The sequence below is a fragment of the Alosa sapidissima genome, chromosome 23 (assembly GCF_018492685.1).
Source record: "Alosa sapidissima isolate fAloSap1 chromosome 23, fAloSap1.pri, whole genome shotgun sequence".
Classification (NCBI taxonomy): domain Eukaryota; kingdom Metazoa; phylum Chordata; class Actinopteri; order Clupeiformes; family Clupeidae; genus Alosa; species Alosa sapidissima.
The window spans coordinates 30,919,460-30,936,892 of NC_055979.1; the positions used below are offsets into that span (position 1 = coordinate 30,919,460).

General features: G+C 42.4%; 1 protein-coding gene and 1 long non-coding RNA gene across 3 annotated transcripts in view; one reads left to right on the forward strand and one right to left on the reverse strand.

The window, feature by feature from the left end:
• LOC121698943 overlaps positions 1–14,490 on the reverse strand; it is a 41,069-nt gene extending 26,579 nt beyond the window's left edge. The window contains exons 1-11 of the mRNA XM_042081486.1: positions 14,190–14,490; positions 13,945–13,999; positions 13,519–13,800; positions 13,241–13,421; positions 13,000–13,098; positions 12,768–12,913; positions 12,526–12,588; positions 12,375–12,437; positions 12,224–12,286; positions 12,073–12,135; positions 11,922–11,984 (exon numbers count right to left, since the gene is read on the reverse strand). Of these exons, the coding sequence (XP_041937420.1) occupies positions 11,922–11,984; positions 12,073–12,135; positions 12,224–12,286; positions 12,375–12,437; positions 12,526–12,588; positions 12,768–12,913; positions 13,000–13,098; positions 13,241–13,421; positions 13,519–13,799 (1,022 nt within the window). The 5' untranslated portion in view covers position 13,800; positions 13,945–13,999; positions 14,190–14,490. The remainder of the gene's footprint in view (positions 1–11,921; positions 11,985–12,072; positions 12,136–12,223; positions 12,287–12,374; positions 12,438–12,525; positions 12,589–12,767; positions 12,914–12,999; positions 13,099–13,240; positions 13,422–13,518; positions 13,801–13,944; positions 14,000–14,189) is intronic.
• LOC121698954 lies at positions 4,795–8,096 on the forward strand. Of its 2 annotated transcripts, XR_006026902.1 has the most exons (9): positions 4,797–4,972; positions 5,758–5,844; positions 6,027–6,107; positions 6,214–6,365; positions 6,503–6,562; positions 6,728–6,937; positions 7,063–7,213; positions 7,324–7,403; positions 7,505–8,096. It is a non-coding gene; the product is annotated as an uncharacterized LOC121698954 (long non-coding RNA). The 2 variants fall into 2 exon arrangements; XR_006026901.1 differs by having other exon boundaries at positions 4,795–4,972; positions 6,027–6,365.
• Positions 14,491–17,433: the final 2,943 nt, after the last annotated feature.

Consider the following 17,433-nt stretch of genomic DNA (forward strand, 5'->3'; position numbering starts at 1 on the left):
TCCATGCTAAGCATTCTGGGCCTTGTAGTTCTGGCCAGGTATTACAGTTCTTACATTATCTAGGAAGATACTTTCCTACAAAGCCACTTCCCATGACATACCTTGCGACTGTCTCAAAGCCAAAGCCAGCATTGCCCTTAACAATGTGGACTATCCTATCCACACATCCATTGTTACTGTATAACACAATGTGTTAAACTAAACTTTAACATTTCTAGTCTGCCACATATTGGTAACTGTAGGCTACATCATCTGCTTGACGCCAGGCAGTTTCAGCCTGCAGGCCTGAATCTTGAATTTCCCCTAGGGATCAATAAAGTATCTATCTATCTATCTATCTATCTATCTATCTATCAGTGTTGCGCGGGTTTGGTCACAAGCGGCCCGCGGTCGCCCGATATTTTAATCAACCCGACAGCAACTCGGACCGCGAATATTAATTAGGACAAAATTATACCCGACCTGCGATCCGACCCGCTTATTTACAAAATGTGTGCTTTTGGTTATAGCCTGCATGCAGTGTGACAGTAGGCCATTTCTGTAAAACAAACTAATTTCTTTGCGAAACTTTATGCGGTAGAACTGCACGCAGTATGCAGGACATAATGTTTGCGCAGGAGAGAGAATGAGAATAAGAGCGCAAGCACGCATGCAACCACCAAGGATTAGAACACTATACGATTTGAAGGCCATGGACATAGGACTACATCTTTCTTTCGAAAACAGAAATGGTGAGGCAAGTTATAGGCAAGAGAGATACGTTGCTGGTCAAAACGTTAGCGTAAGAACTGGTTTATAATGCTGAATGAAGCACAAAGCACATTTACTAAAGCACATCCACTGTTTAAAGTCACAAACACAACGAACTAAGGTAACTTTTATGCATGCGCGAACCTATAGCCTACCGGTAGGTATGGCTGTGTAGTCTGTGCCTGCCATAACATTTATTCCTGCAGGCTGCCCGTTTTGGCTGTCATACTTTTAAATGGCTTCGCAAGAAGTAGGCCTACATAGACCATAACTTGTACTACTGTCATCTTCTAAGAACTTTTCCCAATATTTCCCATAGCTTAGGCCCTATCGCTTTTCCTGAAGGGGTGTCTTTATTATTTTAACTCGCGTCTTCAGCTTCTTTACTTACTTTACTGTATTGATGCTTTACTGTATTGATGCTAGCCTTCTTCTGATATTTTAAGTAGGCCTATTTGTAGAAAATATATATTTAATTAATTTTAACTGACCCGCCCGCAAATTACCCGAATATCATTAAAATATTTTGTTTATGACTCATAACCGCGGGTGACTGCGGTCATCCGCGGGCCGCTTAATTTCGGGCAGACCGCGCAACACTGCTATCTATCTATCTATCTATCTATCTATTTACCTTGGTTTTTCTCGCGAATCGTTAGTAATAGTCTACCATTACAAACAATGTTTGTTTATAAATTTCCCTTTGATGTCAGATTTTTAGCATGATAAATGCAAATGACTAAAGTTATCACTGAATTATCCTCCACGATTAGTCCTGTTATGGTAATTCAAACATGTAGGTTTTTATTCACATAGTTCCTAGGCTGTTGCTTTTTTGTATCCAGTAGGTGGCTAACCTAGTATGTGGCAGTCCAGGATAAGCCTATACAGATTGACAGGTTTGCAGCAACATGCTTTATTTTTTTAAATTACAAAAACGATAGGTAACACAGTCCGTCGATGTCTGGTGGCATTTTGAGTTCGTTCGCTGTATTCTCGCATGAGATCTAGTGTCTGTCGATTTTTCTCAAAAGTGGAGGGAATGTCAGTCAGTGATGCCAACTCCTCAGTAAAGCAAGCAGCAGTCAATACGTCATCACGTATTTGCGTATTTAATTGAATGGCGCTAGAGGATGAGAAGCCTGGGAGAGAAGAGGTTACTGTCTATGGAGAGAACGTGGGTATCATCATGGCTAAAAATGAAGTGAATGAATGAAGTGTTTTGGTTCTTGGTTTGGTTTCTTTACATTTAAATCAATTTTGTTCTGCATGTTTAAATATCATTAGTATAGTATAGTATTAGTATCATTTTTGATCAAAAGACTGTCTATAGAGCGCGAGGCTCCCCAAAAACGCTAAGAATGTGATTGTTGCAATGCTAAATCCTTCCTAGCAACATTGCACAACATGTACTAGTTGGAACATAAAAAAAAGTTGTGGTAGGCTATGTTGCTTTACGTCTTTTACGAAGAAGACAACAACAGCCTGGCACATTCAACCAATAACCTAACGTCTCAACAGCTTGCCAGAGTTAAATACAGAAACACTGTTAAACAGGCAGCTATGTGCACATGGCCAACAACGAAATAAATTCAGAGACAGTAAAATTGTAAAGTAGCCTAAGCTCAATCAGGAAGACTACCGTCCCCCTGTCATATTCAAAACTAGCTAACTGGCTTACTGGCTAAACCGCAACAGATTGTCTGTGCACCGTGTAGCAGAGATGGCCATATGAAGATGTTCTATGTATAACTTTTGCGTTGTGTTTAAACTTAAAAATAACTTGACGTGACAACGACTGACAAGGCTAGCCCACTACATTTATTGATCCACAACTTCCAACCGACTGTAACAAGTCAGATCTGCGCTTGGCAGAATTTCACTACAATTACCAATAGGCTATAGGCAGTCTTCCACTAGGCTTCACCAGCAATATCCACATGTGAGCCTGTCATTAGCAGAGTTTCACTTTTCACTTTCAGAATTTAATTTTACATGCAGGCCTGAAACGCGCGAAATCACATCTAATGATGAATGCTGAATAGGCTAAACCTCCCTTGAATTTGCTAAATATGGAATTTCAAGCATATCAGACATTTCTTTGGCAAAGGAGGCATGAAAATTTTATTTTTTGGCGTCGTTTGTCATTCAAATGTTTCCAGATCGGCCCGAGTGGCCCAGGGCCCCAACTGTACCACTAATTGATGAAGCCCTTCAGGCTCTGCTGTGACCCAAAACCACATTCCACCATTCAAAGTCAAAGTTATTACTTTGTATATATGTATATACTTACTTATGTATATATATATATATATATATATGTATATAATTACTTCATTGTTATCCCCTTTTTATTGGCTAAAAATGTCATTTTATTCCATTTTGCCTTGCAGATAATCTAGATGTAAATGTGGAACTTTTCTTGATAATGGCTGTTTTTAATTTATTTTTATTTTTATGTGTAGTGTCCCAGACAAGGAATTGGACCCCCCCCCCTCCGAGGACAAGCTGTAAAAGTATGTATGCAAGCAACAAACACAGACAGACAGACATACATACCGTAAAACTCCAAATAATAGCCTGGGCTTTTATTTTCCCAAATCGCCAAACTGCACCGGCTAGTATTAGAGACAGGCGTCTATATGAGACAGGCCTTTAATTCCCTTTACACAAAACTTTTCCTCTGCAAAGATGGAAAATATTATCGAATTAATTATTTCAAACACACTGAATGTCTACCTATATGACTAGGCTATCTGATGACAATTACGGATCATCATTAGTCATCATAGTAAGTCCCTGCCCCCCCTACATACACAGCACATTATTTCATCAGGAAGCTTCTCCAACACACATCCCCAACATACTTACAGCACACTGCCCCCCCCACCCCCCCCAATACACAGCACATTGTCTCATGAGGAAGCTTCTCCAACACACATATTGCACACTGCCCTCTCCCCACATACACAGCACACTATCCCCCATCTCCCCTGTCATCCCCCCAACACACACACCAAGACCCCTGGCAGTTGGGTTAGCCCCTTGAGCCGTGGATCTGCCCAAGGTTTCTTCCTTGGTAAGGGAGTTTTTCCTTGCCCCTGTTGCTCTTGGGTGCTCCTTGTTGGTGCCCCCCACCCAATCCCAATCCTCCCCCACCTTTTTGTTATGCAGCCCTTGCCACTTAATCTACTAAACCCCTCTTCTACTGCACTTTTTACCCCCCCATAAATGCACAAATAGGCTGACACCAGACATAATTTCACTGCATTTCTTACTTCCAGTAACTATATGCATGTGACAATAAACTTCCTTGTATCCTTGTATCCTTGTATCATTCATTTAGTGTTGAGATGTTCATTGAGTGAGATACAGTAAGATCCAAATAGCGGGGATAGCCAGAACAGATGAACCACGTTTTAATTAAACGTAATCTACAAAGAGATCGTATCACACTGAAAGCTCATATTTTGTCACTAGCAAATAGCCTATATTGGTCCTTTGTCAAATACAGTTGCATTATCAGCCCTGACAAAAAAACGTTCAGGAATTATTTATGCAAAAGTGGAACGTGCTTAATGTTTCATTCTCCCTACTTTTCGGCATGAATGAAACAGCATGAGAGAGCATGAACCATATTGTTTCTCCCGTTTTGTATTTGCCAAATTTAACAACAGTCTACATTCAAATCATAGCCTACTTCCAGGCGCACGGGAACATATTTTTGACCAGGGGTGCTGAATAACAAAATAATCATGGATGTCCGACGATTTCTCCCCCAGCATATGATTCAAATTTAGACAGCTAAATACGCCATTTCACCGACGTGTATGAGTAGGTCTAAGAGTGAGAAGTTTTATAATGCCCTGGGCAGCCACATTCCACTGCAACTATGCGCAGCACTTGCCACTCTGACTCATCAATAAAAACGGTGCGCACAAACACCAGTCCCTAGAAGCGCACTTGACTTTACATCATAAACCTATTTCAGTAGGTTATATAGCCAGAGAATGTCCGTAGACGGGCTCTGATATAGCCTACACTCTTAGAAAAAAGGGTTCTTGTGGGTGCTAAATAGAACCATTGGGGTTCTTTGCCAAGGAAATAGAACCTTTTGCCTGAAAAGGGTGCTATTTCTTACTCGCGAGGATTATTTGAACTTAAACGACCGTTTATGGAACCCTTTCCCGGAGACGCTCACTCTGCTGCAGTGGATTTAACGGTAAGTGGCACAAAGTTTTTTCTGCTTTTCCCCCATTCATAATCATTGCCTGTGTGGCCTGCAAATCGAAACATTAAGTGATACTTTTTTAAGCAAAAGCAAGAAGCGTTCCCCGTAAACGTTGGTGGGCGATAACACATGACTGTCAGCTGTCAGAAGTAGTAAATTGTAACGTTAGAGGTTCGTTGAATGTTAGCAGCAGCTAGCTATCATAGACATTGATTCACCCTAACGTTACTGGATCCATCATTAAGATAAGTTTTGTACTTTCTTGTCAGCCTGGCAATAAAATCAACTATCGATTATATGATTTCGAGCTTGTGTAGAACGACACTAGCTACTGTTCAATATCCTCCCTCTCCCCTATTGAGTTAAAGCTATCTACAGCTAGCCTGCTAGCGCTAGCTGTCGCTAGTTAGTGAACATAGCATTAGAAGCAAAGCAGAGTAATCAGCTACTAACGTCAGCTAACATACGATGCAAATGATTTGGCAATAACTAATACTTCATTAGCAGACTGTTTAGTTCAATTACAGGGAACCCAGCCAACAAGTTAGGATAGCTAACAGTAGCCAATAGTGCTATAACAGACTTCTGAAACACATACAGATCAGTTGAACCTCGTTCTTGTATCATGCTGGGCTCATTGCAAATTACAATGTATTTAGTACATCTGTATAGCTAACGCTACGGCTCTGGTGTCTGTAAGACAATACAGGCATCTAAAAGAGGATGGAACTCACTACAATATGTACTTAATGTCTATGTCTTATTTTTCATTTTAGATGAAGATGTCTGTCAATGATGAAGATGTCTGAAACACAATCTTGTTTTTGAGAGGTGGAAAAGTTACGCAAATCATCGTTGGTTCAGTGAGTATACTTCATTAATTCAATAATTTTTTTCATGAAGGTTTTTAGGACCACATGTTGTTTTTTTCTACCTATAGACTTTTGTTATTTTTTTCCTGCCTATTGTTTAATAACGCTCAGCATCTCCTCTGCTACTAAAACCATAAGTAGGACAATTCTAATTCCAATGATTGTTCTTTCAGGTACCCAAACCATAAAAAATACACTGATGTCCTGTGGTGTCTAGATATCCGTTTCTTAATGACCACAGCTAATCTGGTTATGTATGTTATTTTTTAACGTTTTGTTATGGAAAACATTATTCCTCAATTGAATTCCTATACTACTCTGACTCTGTCTGAGTCTCATAATTCATGTCTTTACTCAAAGGAGACCCTGCTGGAGTGTATTAAGAATAAGTTCAAAAAGGAAAGGTCTCCTTTGATAAACTTGACGACGGTGCAGGAGATTAAGAGAAAGTTTGGTGTCAGAAGACAAAGAATTGTGGCCATGTGCCTCTGGAGGACCCACCTGGACATCAGGTGCCATTTTTACATTCTTGCTTGTCTTTAGCCCGTTTGTTTTCTTGTCTGCATGTCTATATGCTAGCTAGTCACAGTAGCCACTGTTTGTCAGTACAGATATCTTAATATTACACATTTCTCTTTGCTAATTTCAGAGAGCAAAAAAGTACAGAGTGGGGGTCCAGATGTCTTCTGATTACGAGCCAACACAAGAGGTTTGTAATATGTTTGTGAATGAAATGTTGAATCATACAGCAGTTAGGTCCGGCTACATTATTTATTTATTTCTGATTGAATGAAAGACTATCTGGCTTGAGAAAATTTATATTATCATTGCTCACATACGTTTTGCATTCTCTGAATGTCTTTTTTTTTTTCAGATTATGTTGGACCTTGAAGCAGTTGGGGAGGACTACCACAGCTTTCAAGAGCATATAAACGCCATAAACAATTAGTTGTGTCGTCGTCAGCCAGATATTAGTCATATAATGGACAGGATGAGGCAAACTGTCTATAAGAGGGTAGAGCAAATGGGAAAACCAACTGAGGAGGTGATGGAGATGTTCCAATTTCTTTGGGTGCCAGAGCTGGTGAGTAGCAAAGTCTTATAGTAGTATTACTAAAATGTGAGTTCAGTGCTGTTCAGTAGTAAGTTCTATAACCATTTATTGGTAACTACAATTTCCTCTGTTTTGTTTTGTTTGTTTATTTGTAGATGCATCATGAAATGAAGTTGCGGTTTGGACTGGACTTAAAGCTAAGCCTGCATAACACCCTCGGTATATTGACCCCTAACGTCATCAGAGTGGCTGACAGTGGGAGTCAGAGGGAGAGCCTGTCAAGCCTACGAGATACTAACACAGATGGTAAGTCAGCAGCTTCTTCTTTTCCCTTGCACCCTTCAATTATTTAATAATAATAAGATCATTAAAATATGTTTTAATGAAATCATTCTTTGTTTCTTTTGACATTTCAGACCTTCAAAAAAGTGCTGCTGTCCTAATTTTGCCTGCCCTTTTTAAGGAGGATGCCAAGTTTCTGTATTGTTTAGACGAGGTATTTGATGTTTTTAACATTACAATTAACATTGCTTTATGTTGTCAATTCACATCATAGACTCTTACAGGAGATCCCTTGTACATTTCTCATTTGCATAGGAACCACTGAGCGTGTTTCCAACCATCATCTTCCAGGGTGGTGATACTCCCCTCCTTGCCAGGAGAGCATCCATAAAGATGGATGGCATCACAATAGCAAGTGGAGAGATGGATGTGCCACATGCCCTCCAATGCGAATTTGTCATTGGCCCCTCCCCTGACATTGATGCCTCCTTAGGCCTTATCTGTATTTTTTGTTTATATTTTCTTTTTGATGTTCAGTACCCAAAAGAGGCCCACCACACATTACTATTCTTTGACAGACGCCTTAACCTGTCTATGTCTAAGCCCTCCACTCCAGTGTTGCGTGTGGAAAAAATGTTATCATAAAGTGTGTTTTATAATCATTTGAAATGTATTAATTTGTAAAAATGTAACTATTGCTGTTTTGAGTGTATTTATGACACATTTTTTATGCAAGTAACAGAAGATATGTTTAAGCAATGAATATGTAAATTAATGTAAATATGTATCTATTGTTGTTTTGAGTGTCTTATGACACACGTTTTTTTGCGAGTAATATAAAAGATATGCTAAAGCAATGAATATGTAAATTAATGTAGAAATACTGAATACAGTATTTGAATGATAATTGACTGATGTCAATTTTTGATTGTTGTCTATTTGTATTTAACATTTCGTACACATTATACGCTACTTCTCATTAATTAGCACAATGAATGAATATGAATAATAATGAATTAATAAAAGTAATACTACTACTAATAATAATAGTAATAATAATAAGTAGTAGTAGGCCTAGTAGTAATAAAACACACCTGGTAGTTATGGTTCCATTTAGAACCATTAGAATGTAAAATAATGGCACCCCTGATGGTTCATCATATAGAACCTTTTTAAAAGGTTCCATTTGGAACCATTTTTTCTTAGACTATAGTCTAAGGTAAATTCCTTTTCTGACTTCTTTCTCTTTATCGCCATGGCATTTAGAATAAAGAATAAAGTTCGCGAACCGTTCTGGTTTTGTTGCCAGCATAAAAACCAGCTTACCATCGGCCTATCCGCAAATTTTAAACACAAGGGATGAATTGAACGATGACGAAGTCGGACATAGGCAAAGTTCATATTGGGAAAAAAGTTTTGGAATTTGGAACTCTAGCTTTTCCCCGCTGCAGTCTTTTAATGCCATCTAATCATAATGTGCGCATTCTACGCCATACTTAAGCCCAAATTACACCCAAGATTCGCAGCGAGATGAGCAGCAACTTGATGCAACCTTGCAACTGTGACCAGACATGTGAATGCTTTGCGACGGCTTGTAACGACGTGCAACATCTAATTCACACTGCTGTAACCTCCTTTCTGTAACGGTTTCGTGTCATTGCGAATCTTTAAACAGACGATCTGACGGGTTTTAGAAGATTAAATAACCCGAAACTAAAAAACAGACCAGGCCTCTACTGGAGACCGGCCTTTAACCCAAACCTGTAGCCACGCCAGGCGTTTAAAAGAGACAGGCGTCTCTTAGGGACTCGGCGATTATTTGAAGTTTTACGGTACTCGAACACACATTTTCTCTGTCTGTCCCCCTGTCCCCCCATCCACTCTGGGACACAAAGTCCATGTCCAGACAATGACTAGGTGGCAGAACGCATGCTGGTGCCAGATCTATGTAGTATTAATGTGGAACTTGTAATTTGATTGGAAAGCATACTTTCTCCCCCTTCATGTGCATCATTGTAAATAAAACCAGCATCTGACTTGGGCTCCAAAAATCACCCATGTTTCATGATCTTTCTGAAATGTCTTTTATCTCTGGTGTTCTGCAGTGCTGTATACGGAAATGTTGCCGATGAACCGCCCCCCCCCCCCCCAGCGCACCCCCCCTGGTTGACCCCCCCTCCCCGGAGACAGAACAGAATGGGTAAATCCAGTATGAAGCAAAATACTCAATTTGTGTATTTGTGTTACATTATTACTCATTATTTTTCTCTCTCTTTTTGTTCCAGATGCAGATGCCACCCCATCACGGTCATTTTCTGTGTAGTTTGTCTTGTTATTCTTTTGTTGCTTTTTGTTATTATTTTTTGTACCATTAAAATGCTTGAGTAAATTTTACTTCCATTTGCTTTATTTTGTTGCTTCAAACACATAGAACATGGGTGGGCAAACTCTTCGGTATGCAGGCCAGATACTGAAAAATGTAAGCTGCCAAAGGCCAGTGTAAATAAGAGCACCCGTTTTTTAACCAGCAGGCCTTCTAAAACATTCTGCATGATGCTACACTCACTCTCACAGCACTAAATCTATGATGTGTGACACATATCTGCTCTAATATTACATTAATGTAACAATGGGTGATGTGTGTGTTTGAGAGAGACGGAGAGAGACAGAGAGAGAACATAGTCTAGCAGTGTGTGTGTATGTGTGTATGTATGTGTTTGTGTGTGAGAGAGAGATATTGGGCAGAGTCTAGAACTTTGAACTTTATTTGAATACAAATCAACATACACATACGTTCTTTTTTGGTGCTTAAAAGCGGCATATAGGAGGCAAATCCAGCACAGCAATGTCAGCAAACACCAGAAAAATGTTTGTCTCATTCATCTAACCAGTCCAAGTCAAGACCTTCACCTCTGAATGATGTCTTGTTTACGCCATAGTCCCACAAGATTTCGTCATTGCACTGGATATCCTTTGATGCCAGGAACAGTATAGTGTCTCTGCAACCATCAGGGAATTTCAATTGGAAATGTACCGGCTTGACATTGAATTTCTTTTTAGAATGATTCATCCTCCTCCCAAATGTGTCTTTAAGGGGGTGACATTCACAAGGGAAGGTCTGTGCATCGATACAAAGACTGGCACCACCTCTGGTCTTGAAAAAAAAAAGATAGCCCATTTCTCCACTCTGCTGTTCTGAAAGCAATTTCTTTCCTTCAGATGCCGGGATTATTCGGCCATGGTAGTCACAAAGGACATCTCCTTTGGTGAATGGCATGGTGGCAACGACACCTACAACAGAACAGACTAGAATATTTACGGCCATGTCCATTTCAAATCTTGACATTGCTTTTCATTTGTTATGTTTCTTGTTTGCTCACCTTTTCCCTTATCTCCACCAAAGTCCTGGATCTGAAGCCCTTTCCATTTTTGCTCCGAAACTGCCTTTATGATTTTGCCATCCTTTTCAATGCTCGTCTTCTGTTCAGATATCCAAGCCTGAAGAATATCCTTAAGGTCCGGGAGGTTTGCGTGCCACTTTTCTTTGGAGATGACGAGACGGACTTTGTCCAAAGTCGGTTGATGCCTGCCAATGTGAGCTGAGATGGAATTGTAAGCTGGTGTCAGTACAGAAACAATGAAAATCAGCACACCTTCTCTTTTAGAGTATCTACAACATTCTTTTTTGTTTTCAAAGACATGACACTTATGACATGATGCATGGCATGATGCTTACCGAGGATATAATTTAAGCGCATCTTGTACTGCTCTCCTCTCCACTTGTCATAAACGTCACGGCCTTCAAATCCAGCGCTCATCCTCCTCTTTTTTGTGGGTGGTTCGTCGTTGAGAGTGACGGGAAACATTTCAACAAATGTTTCAAACTGGTCAAGAGCTGTTGTATTCAAAGCTGAGGAAGAAGAGCTATGAGAATAGGTTAATTTCAGGACTGCTGGGTGTACTTTCAAAAGCGCTACATTAAAGCATTCACTCATTCGTATAGCACATACCTTTCACCAGATTGTAAGAATGTGAAATGAATAAATATCAGAACAAGAGGCTTTCGCGTAATAGTCAAAAGATAATGCGCCTTTACTGTAGCCTACGGTATAGAGTTTGCGAGGTGGAAAACGAGAGGAAATAGTAGCGTTTAAAATGTCCTTTTAAATTGTAGCCTAATAATGCACTGTTGAGCATTTTAAATCCGAAATAATAAGGAATGTGAGGAGGTTGCTATTAACTTTAAATCTACAATCAAAACTATCTACAGCCTATGACGCAAATTGAATAGCCATGTCCGCATACGGATGCCTGCTTTAGTTGACTGGATTTCAAGTTGAATAGCTGATTAGGCTGATGTCCCTTGCATTTTGCCACTGCGTGGTCCGCACAGAAATGTTTCATTTTGCGAATGAGATGTCCACGCTGTCCCCTGTGCGACGTGTTGCCCCCCCCCCAGTTTCAGAGCTATTCTAAATGCAAAATTGCGCAGAGGGCCGTGACTGTGGTAAACTATCCTAATAGAAAACTGATAGCTTTCCTGGCTAAATGGTATAAGTTAGGCCTATTACACAACATAAATTTTGCTGACGACCCAAATAACCTAACCCAGTCTTTGGGAAACACTGCTCTGACTGATGTTCTCACAACTGAGAATATAGGGAAATTAATGTGCATTACATTGGTGTAACAGGGACCTTAAAAGATAATTGTTTGCAAACACAATACACACCTCTCACCAGCCACCTGTGTATCCTCAGGAATCGGCTCACTGCTTTGAGTCGTCTGCTCACAACTGAGTAAATGGGAAAAAAATACATATGGTTTACACTGGTGTGCATGACACAGACCTTGGAAGAACATATACCACTGCTTGCACACACCTCCCACTAGCTGTCTGTGTATCCTCTGGAATCGGCTCACTGCTTTGAGTCGTCTGCTCACAACTGAGTAAATGGGAAAAAAATACATATGGTTTACACTGGTGTGCATGACACAGACCTTGGAAGAACATATACCACTGCTTGCACACACCTCCCACTAGCTGTCTGTGTATCCTCTGGAATCGGCTCACTGCTTTGAGTCGTCTGCTCACAACTGAGTAAATGGGAAAAAAATACATATGGTTTACACTGGTGTGCATGACACAGACCTTGGAAGAACATATACCACTGCTTGCACACACCTCCCACTAGCTGTCTGTGTATCCTCTGGAATCGGCTCACTGCTTTGAGTCGTCTGCTCACAACTGAGTAAATGGGAAAAAAATACATATGGTTTACACTGGTGTGCATGACACAGACCTTGGAAGAACATATACCACTGCTTGCACACACCTCCCACTAGCTGTCTGTGTATCCTCTGGAATCGGCTCACTGCTTTGAGTCGTCTGCTCACAACTGACAACATGGAAAGATAAATATGCTTTACCTATGTATGCATGACATGAACTGTGAAAAAAATAGAACCTGATCCAATTTAAACATCTTCTAGCTGGTGTCTGTGGATCAACTTATACAGTGTACTTGTGTGTGTGTGTGTATGTGTGTGTGTGTGTGTGCACAGTACATATACTTACAACTTCCAAAGACGTTGTAAATCTGTTTTTGTGTTTGCAATGGGACCACCATTCTGTCCTAGAAAGAAGCAGCCTTCGTCGTCCATATATTCATCTTGTCTAAGTAAAGCCAGTGGCCGTATCTTGGTAAAGTACAACTCAAACCACTGTTGAATTAAATGAAAATATCAGCAACCAGATTGAATTTGGAATACATTATTCAAGTCGTTTAGACTGTGGCAACATACAGTACCTCTTCTTCTTCCTTTCTGAGTGTACAGGCCACTGAATTATCACTGAATTGGATGGTCACACCACTTGATGTCTGCTGTCTATCAACCCAACCTGCAGTCTGTAGAGCAGATGGTATACATGAATGAGCACAATTTTTTTGAAACAGGTATAATTTCTTACCTTTAAATGTATGCAAAGCATTTCATGACTGAGATGATTTAATTTTGTTGTGCAGGAATAAAATTTGGACACTTGCGTACTTTGAAAGTCTCTATACTCTTCAAAGATTTGTTGTATACCACAGACAACACGCCCATACAAAAGTATCGGAACTGTGTCGTGTAGTTTGTTGCCACGTTCACTCCAGTCTTAAGTTTGGCAACCATACTGCGCATCCACGGAGTGACGTCTTGCAGAAGCTGCCGTTGCTCAGCTGGAGAGCTAATTATAACCAACAACAGATGAGAGACACATATTAGACACCTTATGAACACTAATAAAGATTGAAACCATAAGTCATTTAAAGGGAGAATCTAACCTTTCCGATGGGTCTTTGACTATAAAGAAGCCCTTGCTTTTCAGCCGGTCGATGAGGGCACGGAGGGGATCTTCCTCATTCATTAAGGAATCAACCTCATGGTACTCCCAACGTCTGCCCACTCTCGTCCATTCTTTTTGGGATATTTTGGCCTTGGTCAACTCAGCGTTACGCTCTTCTTCTGTGTTGTCCTTCATACAGGCCTTCTTAAGGTGACTTGACAAATTTTCATGAGGCTTCTCACATAACAGGCAGTAGACAATACGCCTATCAGCGGCCATCCTTCAATAAATGCAAAAAAACACACACACAGAGAGAGAGAGAGAGAGAGAGAGAGAGAGAGTTCATTGAAATAGTGAAATACCAATGTTATGAGTAGGATGTCTGATCCATTGAGCTTTGCTATCTGCTCCATGTGGTACTTACTTGTCAATGCTGCTTGACAACCAAGGAATACCAATCCTGATGAGTTATGTAGGCCCTGAAAAGGAAAATAATTTAAGAAAAAATCATTTCACTCAAATGGTCTAGTCAGCTTGCTGGTTATTAGTACATCAACATGTAGTTTGCTGTCTTCAGAGCATGAATGCACATCTGTCCCAAAGAGTTTAAACATGGGTCAGATTTCTTTAGAATAACAACAGAAAAATATGTTTTACTGTGTACCATACCGTTTATTGTAGCCTCCACAATTCCAATTTCCGTCAGTGAAATGTTCCAACTTCTTAGCGCTCTCTGGGTCAAAAGGCGAGTCACACACACTAGTTTGTGAACAAAAATTTTCAGGTCGTCTTTTAAACTGTGGGAGTGAGCGTCATATGTGACAATCATGTAGTGGATTCCCCATATACGATGCCATTGCAGTGGTCTTCAGATGTGATGTCTCTAGCAGTGGATTTCACATATGATGCAACTATGGGTTAGTGAGCATTTGTGGTGGTGGGTTCCACATTTGGAAGTGTGTTCCACATTTGATACTTTTGGCAGCGGTCTTCACTAGCGGAGCTAGTAGGTTTGCTGACAGTCTGTTACATGTTCATCACATATGACTCTTGAGTTAGCGCCTGGAGGTTTGCTAGGGCCGGAATCATATACGAACCCGCAGGTATACCATGGGTTTGAGATTTTTTCGGCTCTGCTTAAGGCTTTAACCCTTGCGAGGTTAGCTTAAGTGGGGCACAGTGCACCAGTACTTATCGGTGCTTAAGCCTGGTTGTCCGTGGGGGGGGTGGTACCCAGAGGGGGGGGGCGTTTGCCACTTTGTGTTGCGGGCTTAGCATAGAGGGTGTTAGCTAGTTTGATTAGCGTGTTTAATTTGGGTTAAGTTTAGGAGTAGGATACAGGGTAATGCTCCCAGGCTCACACACACGCGCGCAGGGGACAGAGAGGAGTCTTTGGAGCCTCTGTGAGCAGCTGCAGCCTGTGTGAGAACACGCACTGTCTCCTAGGCCTCTCTGTGCCTCTCCGAGCGTCAGGGCTCAAACCAGAGGTCAAGCTGTAGCTAGTAGGCCTCTGACAAGGCCTCGGCCTAAGTTTGGGCCTCTGTGAGTAGCCGCAGCCCGTGTGAGCACAAGCACTCTTCCCCAAGCCTCTCCAAGCATCAGGGGTCAAGTCAGAGGTCAGCAGTAGCTAGTAGGCCTCTCACAAGGCCTCAGCCTAAGCTGGAGGATTGGGTTAGATTGTAAATTAATTTTGGGAGAACAGAGTCTAGGTTGTGCTAGCTGTGGAAAAGGGGATAGGGAAGAGGTTGGGCCTCTGTTCGTGTATTAATCGGGGTTAAGTTTAGATGTAGGATACAGGGTAATGCTCCCAGGCTCACACACACGCGCGCAGGGGACAGAGAGGAGTCTTTGGAGCCTCTGTGAGCAGCTGGGGCCTGTGGGTGGGTGTGTGTGTGTGTAGGGGTGCTGCAGTGGGTATAGCACAGCATCTAGGCCCAACTTTAATAATAATAATGTAATAATAATAATAAGTCGGGGCCTCTCTGAGCAGCTGGAGCCTCTCTGAGCAACAGGCCCCTCTCACTGTCCCTCTCTATCACCTGCGCGCGCGTGCGTGCGTGTGTGTGGCTGTGCTTGGTGGGGGGGGTCTAGCGCAGCTCTCTGTGTCTCTCCCTGCTCCTAGGCCCGAGTTGAGCCCGTCTGAGCACAAGCACTCATCCCCAGGCCTCTCCCGGCCCGTCCCGTCACAGTAGCTAGTAGGCCTCTCACAAGGCCTTAGCCTAAGCTAATGTGTGTGTGTTTGGGGGGGGGTGGGGGAGGGGGCGCTCAGGATCGGGTGAGATTCTAGATTAATTTTGACGCTCCGGACGCAACGCCGCCACCCCCGTCTCGCTGTGACCTTGCGTCGCGGAGATAGGCGGTTGGCTAGGGCCAGAATCGTATGTGAATCCGCAGCTAGCGTGACATGTTCATCACATACGACTCTTGACTTAGCGGGTTTTCACTCTTGGCCCCTTAGTGGCAGTATGGGAGAATGACAGTCTGTTACATTTTCCATCACATACGACTCTTGACTTAGCGGGTTTTCACTCTTGGCCCCTTAGTGGCAGTATGGGAGAATGACAGTCTGTTACATTTTCCATCACATACGAGTCTTGAGTTAGCGCTTTTTCACTCTTGGCCCCTTAGTGGCAGTATGGGAGAATGACAGTCTGTTACATTTTTCATCACATATGAGTCTTGAGTTAGCGCGTATTCACTCTTGGCCCCTTAGTGGCAGTATGGGAGAATGACAGTCTGTTACATTTTTCATCACATATGAGTCTTGAGTTAGCGCGTATTCACTCTTGGCCCCTTAGTGGCAGTATGGGAGAATGACAGTCTGTTACATTTTCCATCACATACGAGTCTTGAGTTAGCGCTTTTTCACTCTTGGCCCCTTAGTGGCAGTATGGGAGAATGACAGTCTGTTACATTTTCCATCACATACGAGTCTTGAGTTAGCGCTTTTTCAGTCTTGGCCCCTTAGTGGCAGTATGGGAGAATGACAGTCTGTTACATGTTCATCACATATGACTCTTGAGTTAGCGCCTGGAGGTTTGCTAGGGCCGGAATCATATACGAACCCGCAGGTATACCATGGGTTTGAGATTTTTTCGGCTCTGCTTAAGGCTTTAACCCTTGCGAGGTTAGCTTAAGTGGGGCACAGTGCACCAGTACTTATCGGTGCTTAAGCCTGGTTGTCCGTGGGGGGGGTGGTACCCAGAGGGGGGGGGGCGTTTGCCACTTTGTGTTGCGGGCTTAGCATAGAGGGTGTTAGCTAGTTTGATTAGCGTGTTTAATTTGGGTTAAGTTTAGGAGTAGGATACAGGGTAATGCTCCCAGGCTCACACACACGCGCGCAGGGGACAGAGAGGAGTCTTTGGAGCCTCTGTGAGCAGCTGGGGCCTGTGGGTGGGTGTGTGTGTGTGTAGGGGTGCTGCAGTGGGTATAGCACAGCATCTAGGCCCAAGCATCTAGGCACAGCATCTAGGCCCAACTTTAATAATAATAATGTAATAATAATAATAAGTTGGGGCCTCTCTGAGCAGCTGGAGCCTCTCTGAGCAACAGGCCCCTCTCACTGTCCCTCTCTATCACCTGCGCGCGCGTGTGTGCGTGTGTGTGGCTGTGCTTGGTGGGGGGGGGTCTAGCGCAGCTCTCTGTGTCTCTCCCTGCTCCTAGGCCCAAGTTGAGCCCGTCTGAGCACAAGCACTCATCCCCAGGCCTCTCCCGGCCCGTCCCGTCACAGTAGCTAGTAGGCCTCTCACAAGGCCTTAGCCTAAGCTAATGTGTGTGTGTTTGGGGGGGGGGGGGAGGGGGCGCTCAGGATCGGGTGAGATTCTAGATTAATTTTGACGCTCCGGACGCAACGCCGCCACCCCCGTCTCGCTGTGACCTTGCGTCGCGGAGATAGGCGGTTGGCTAGGGCCAG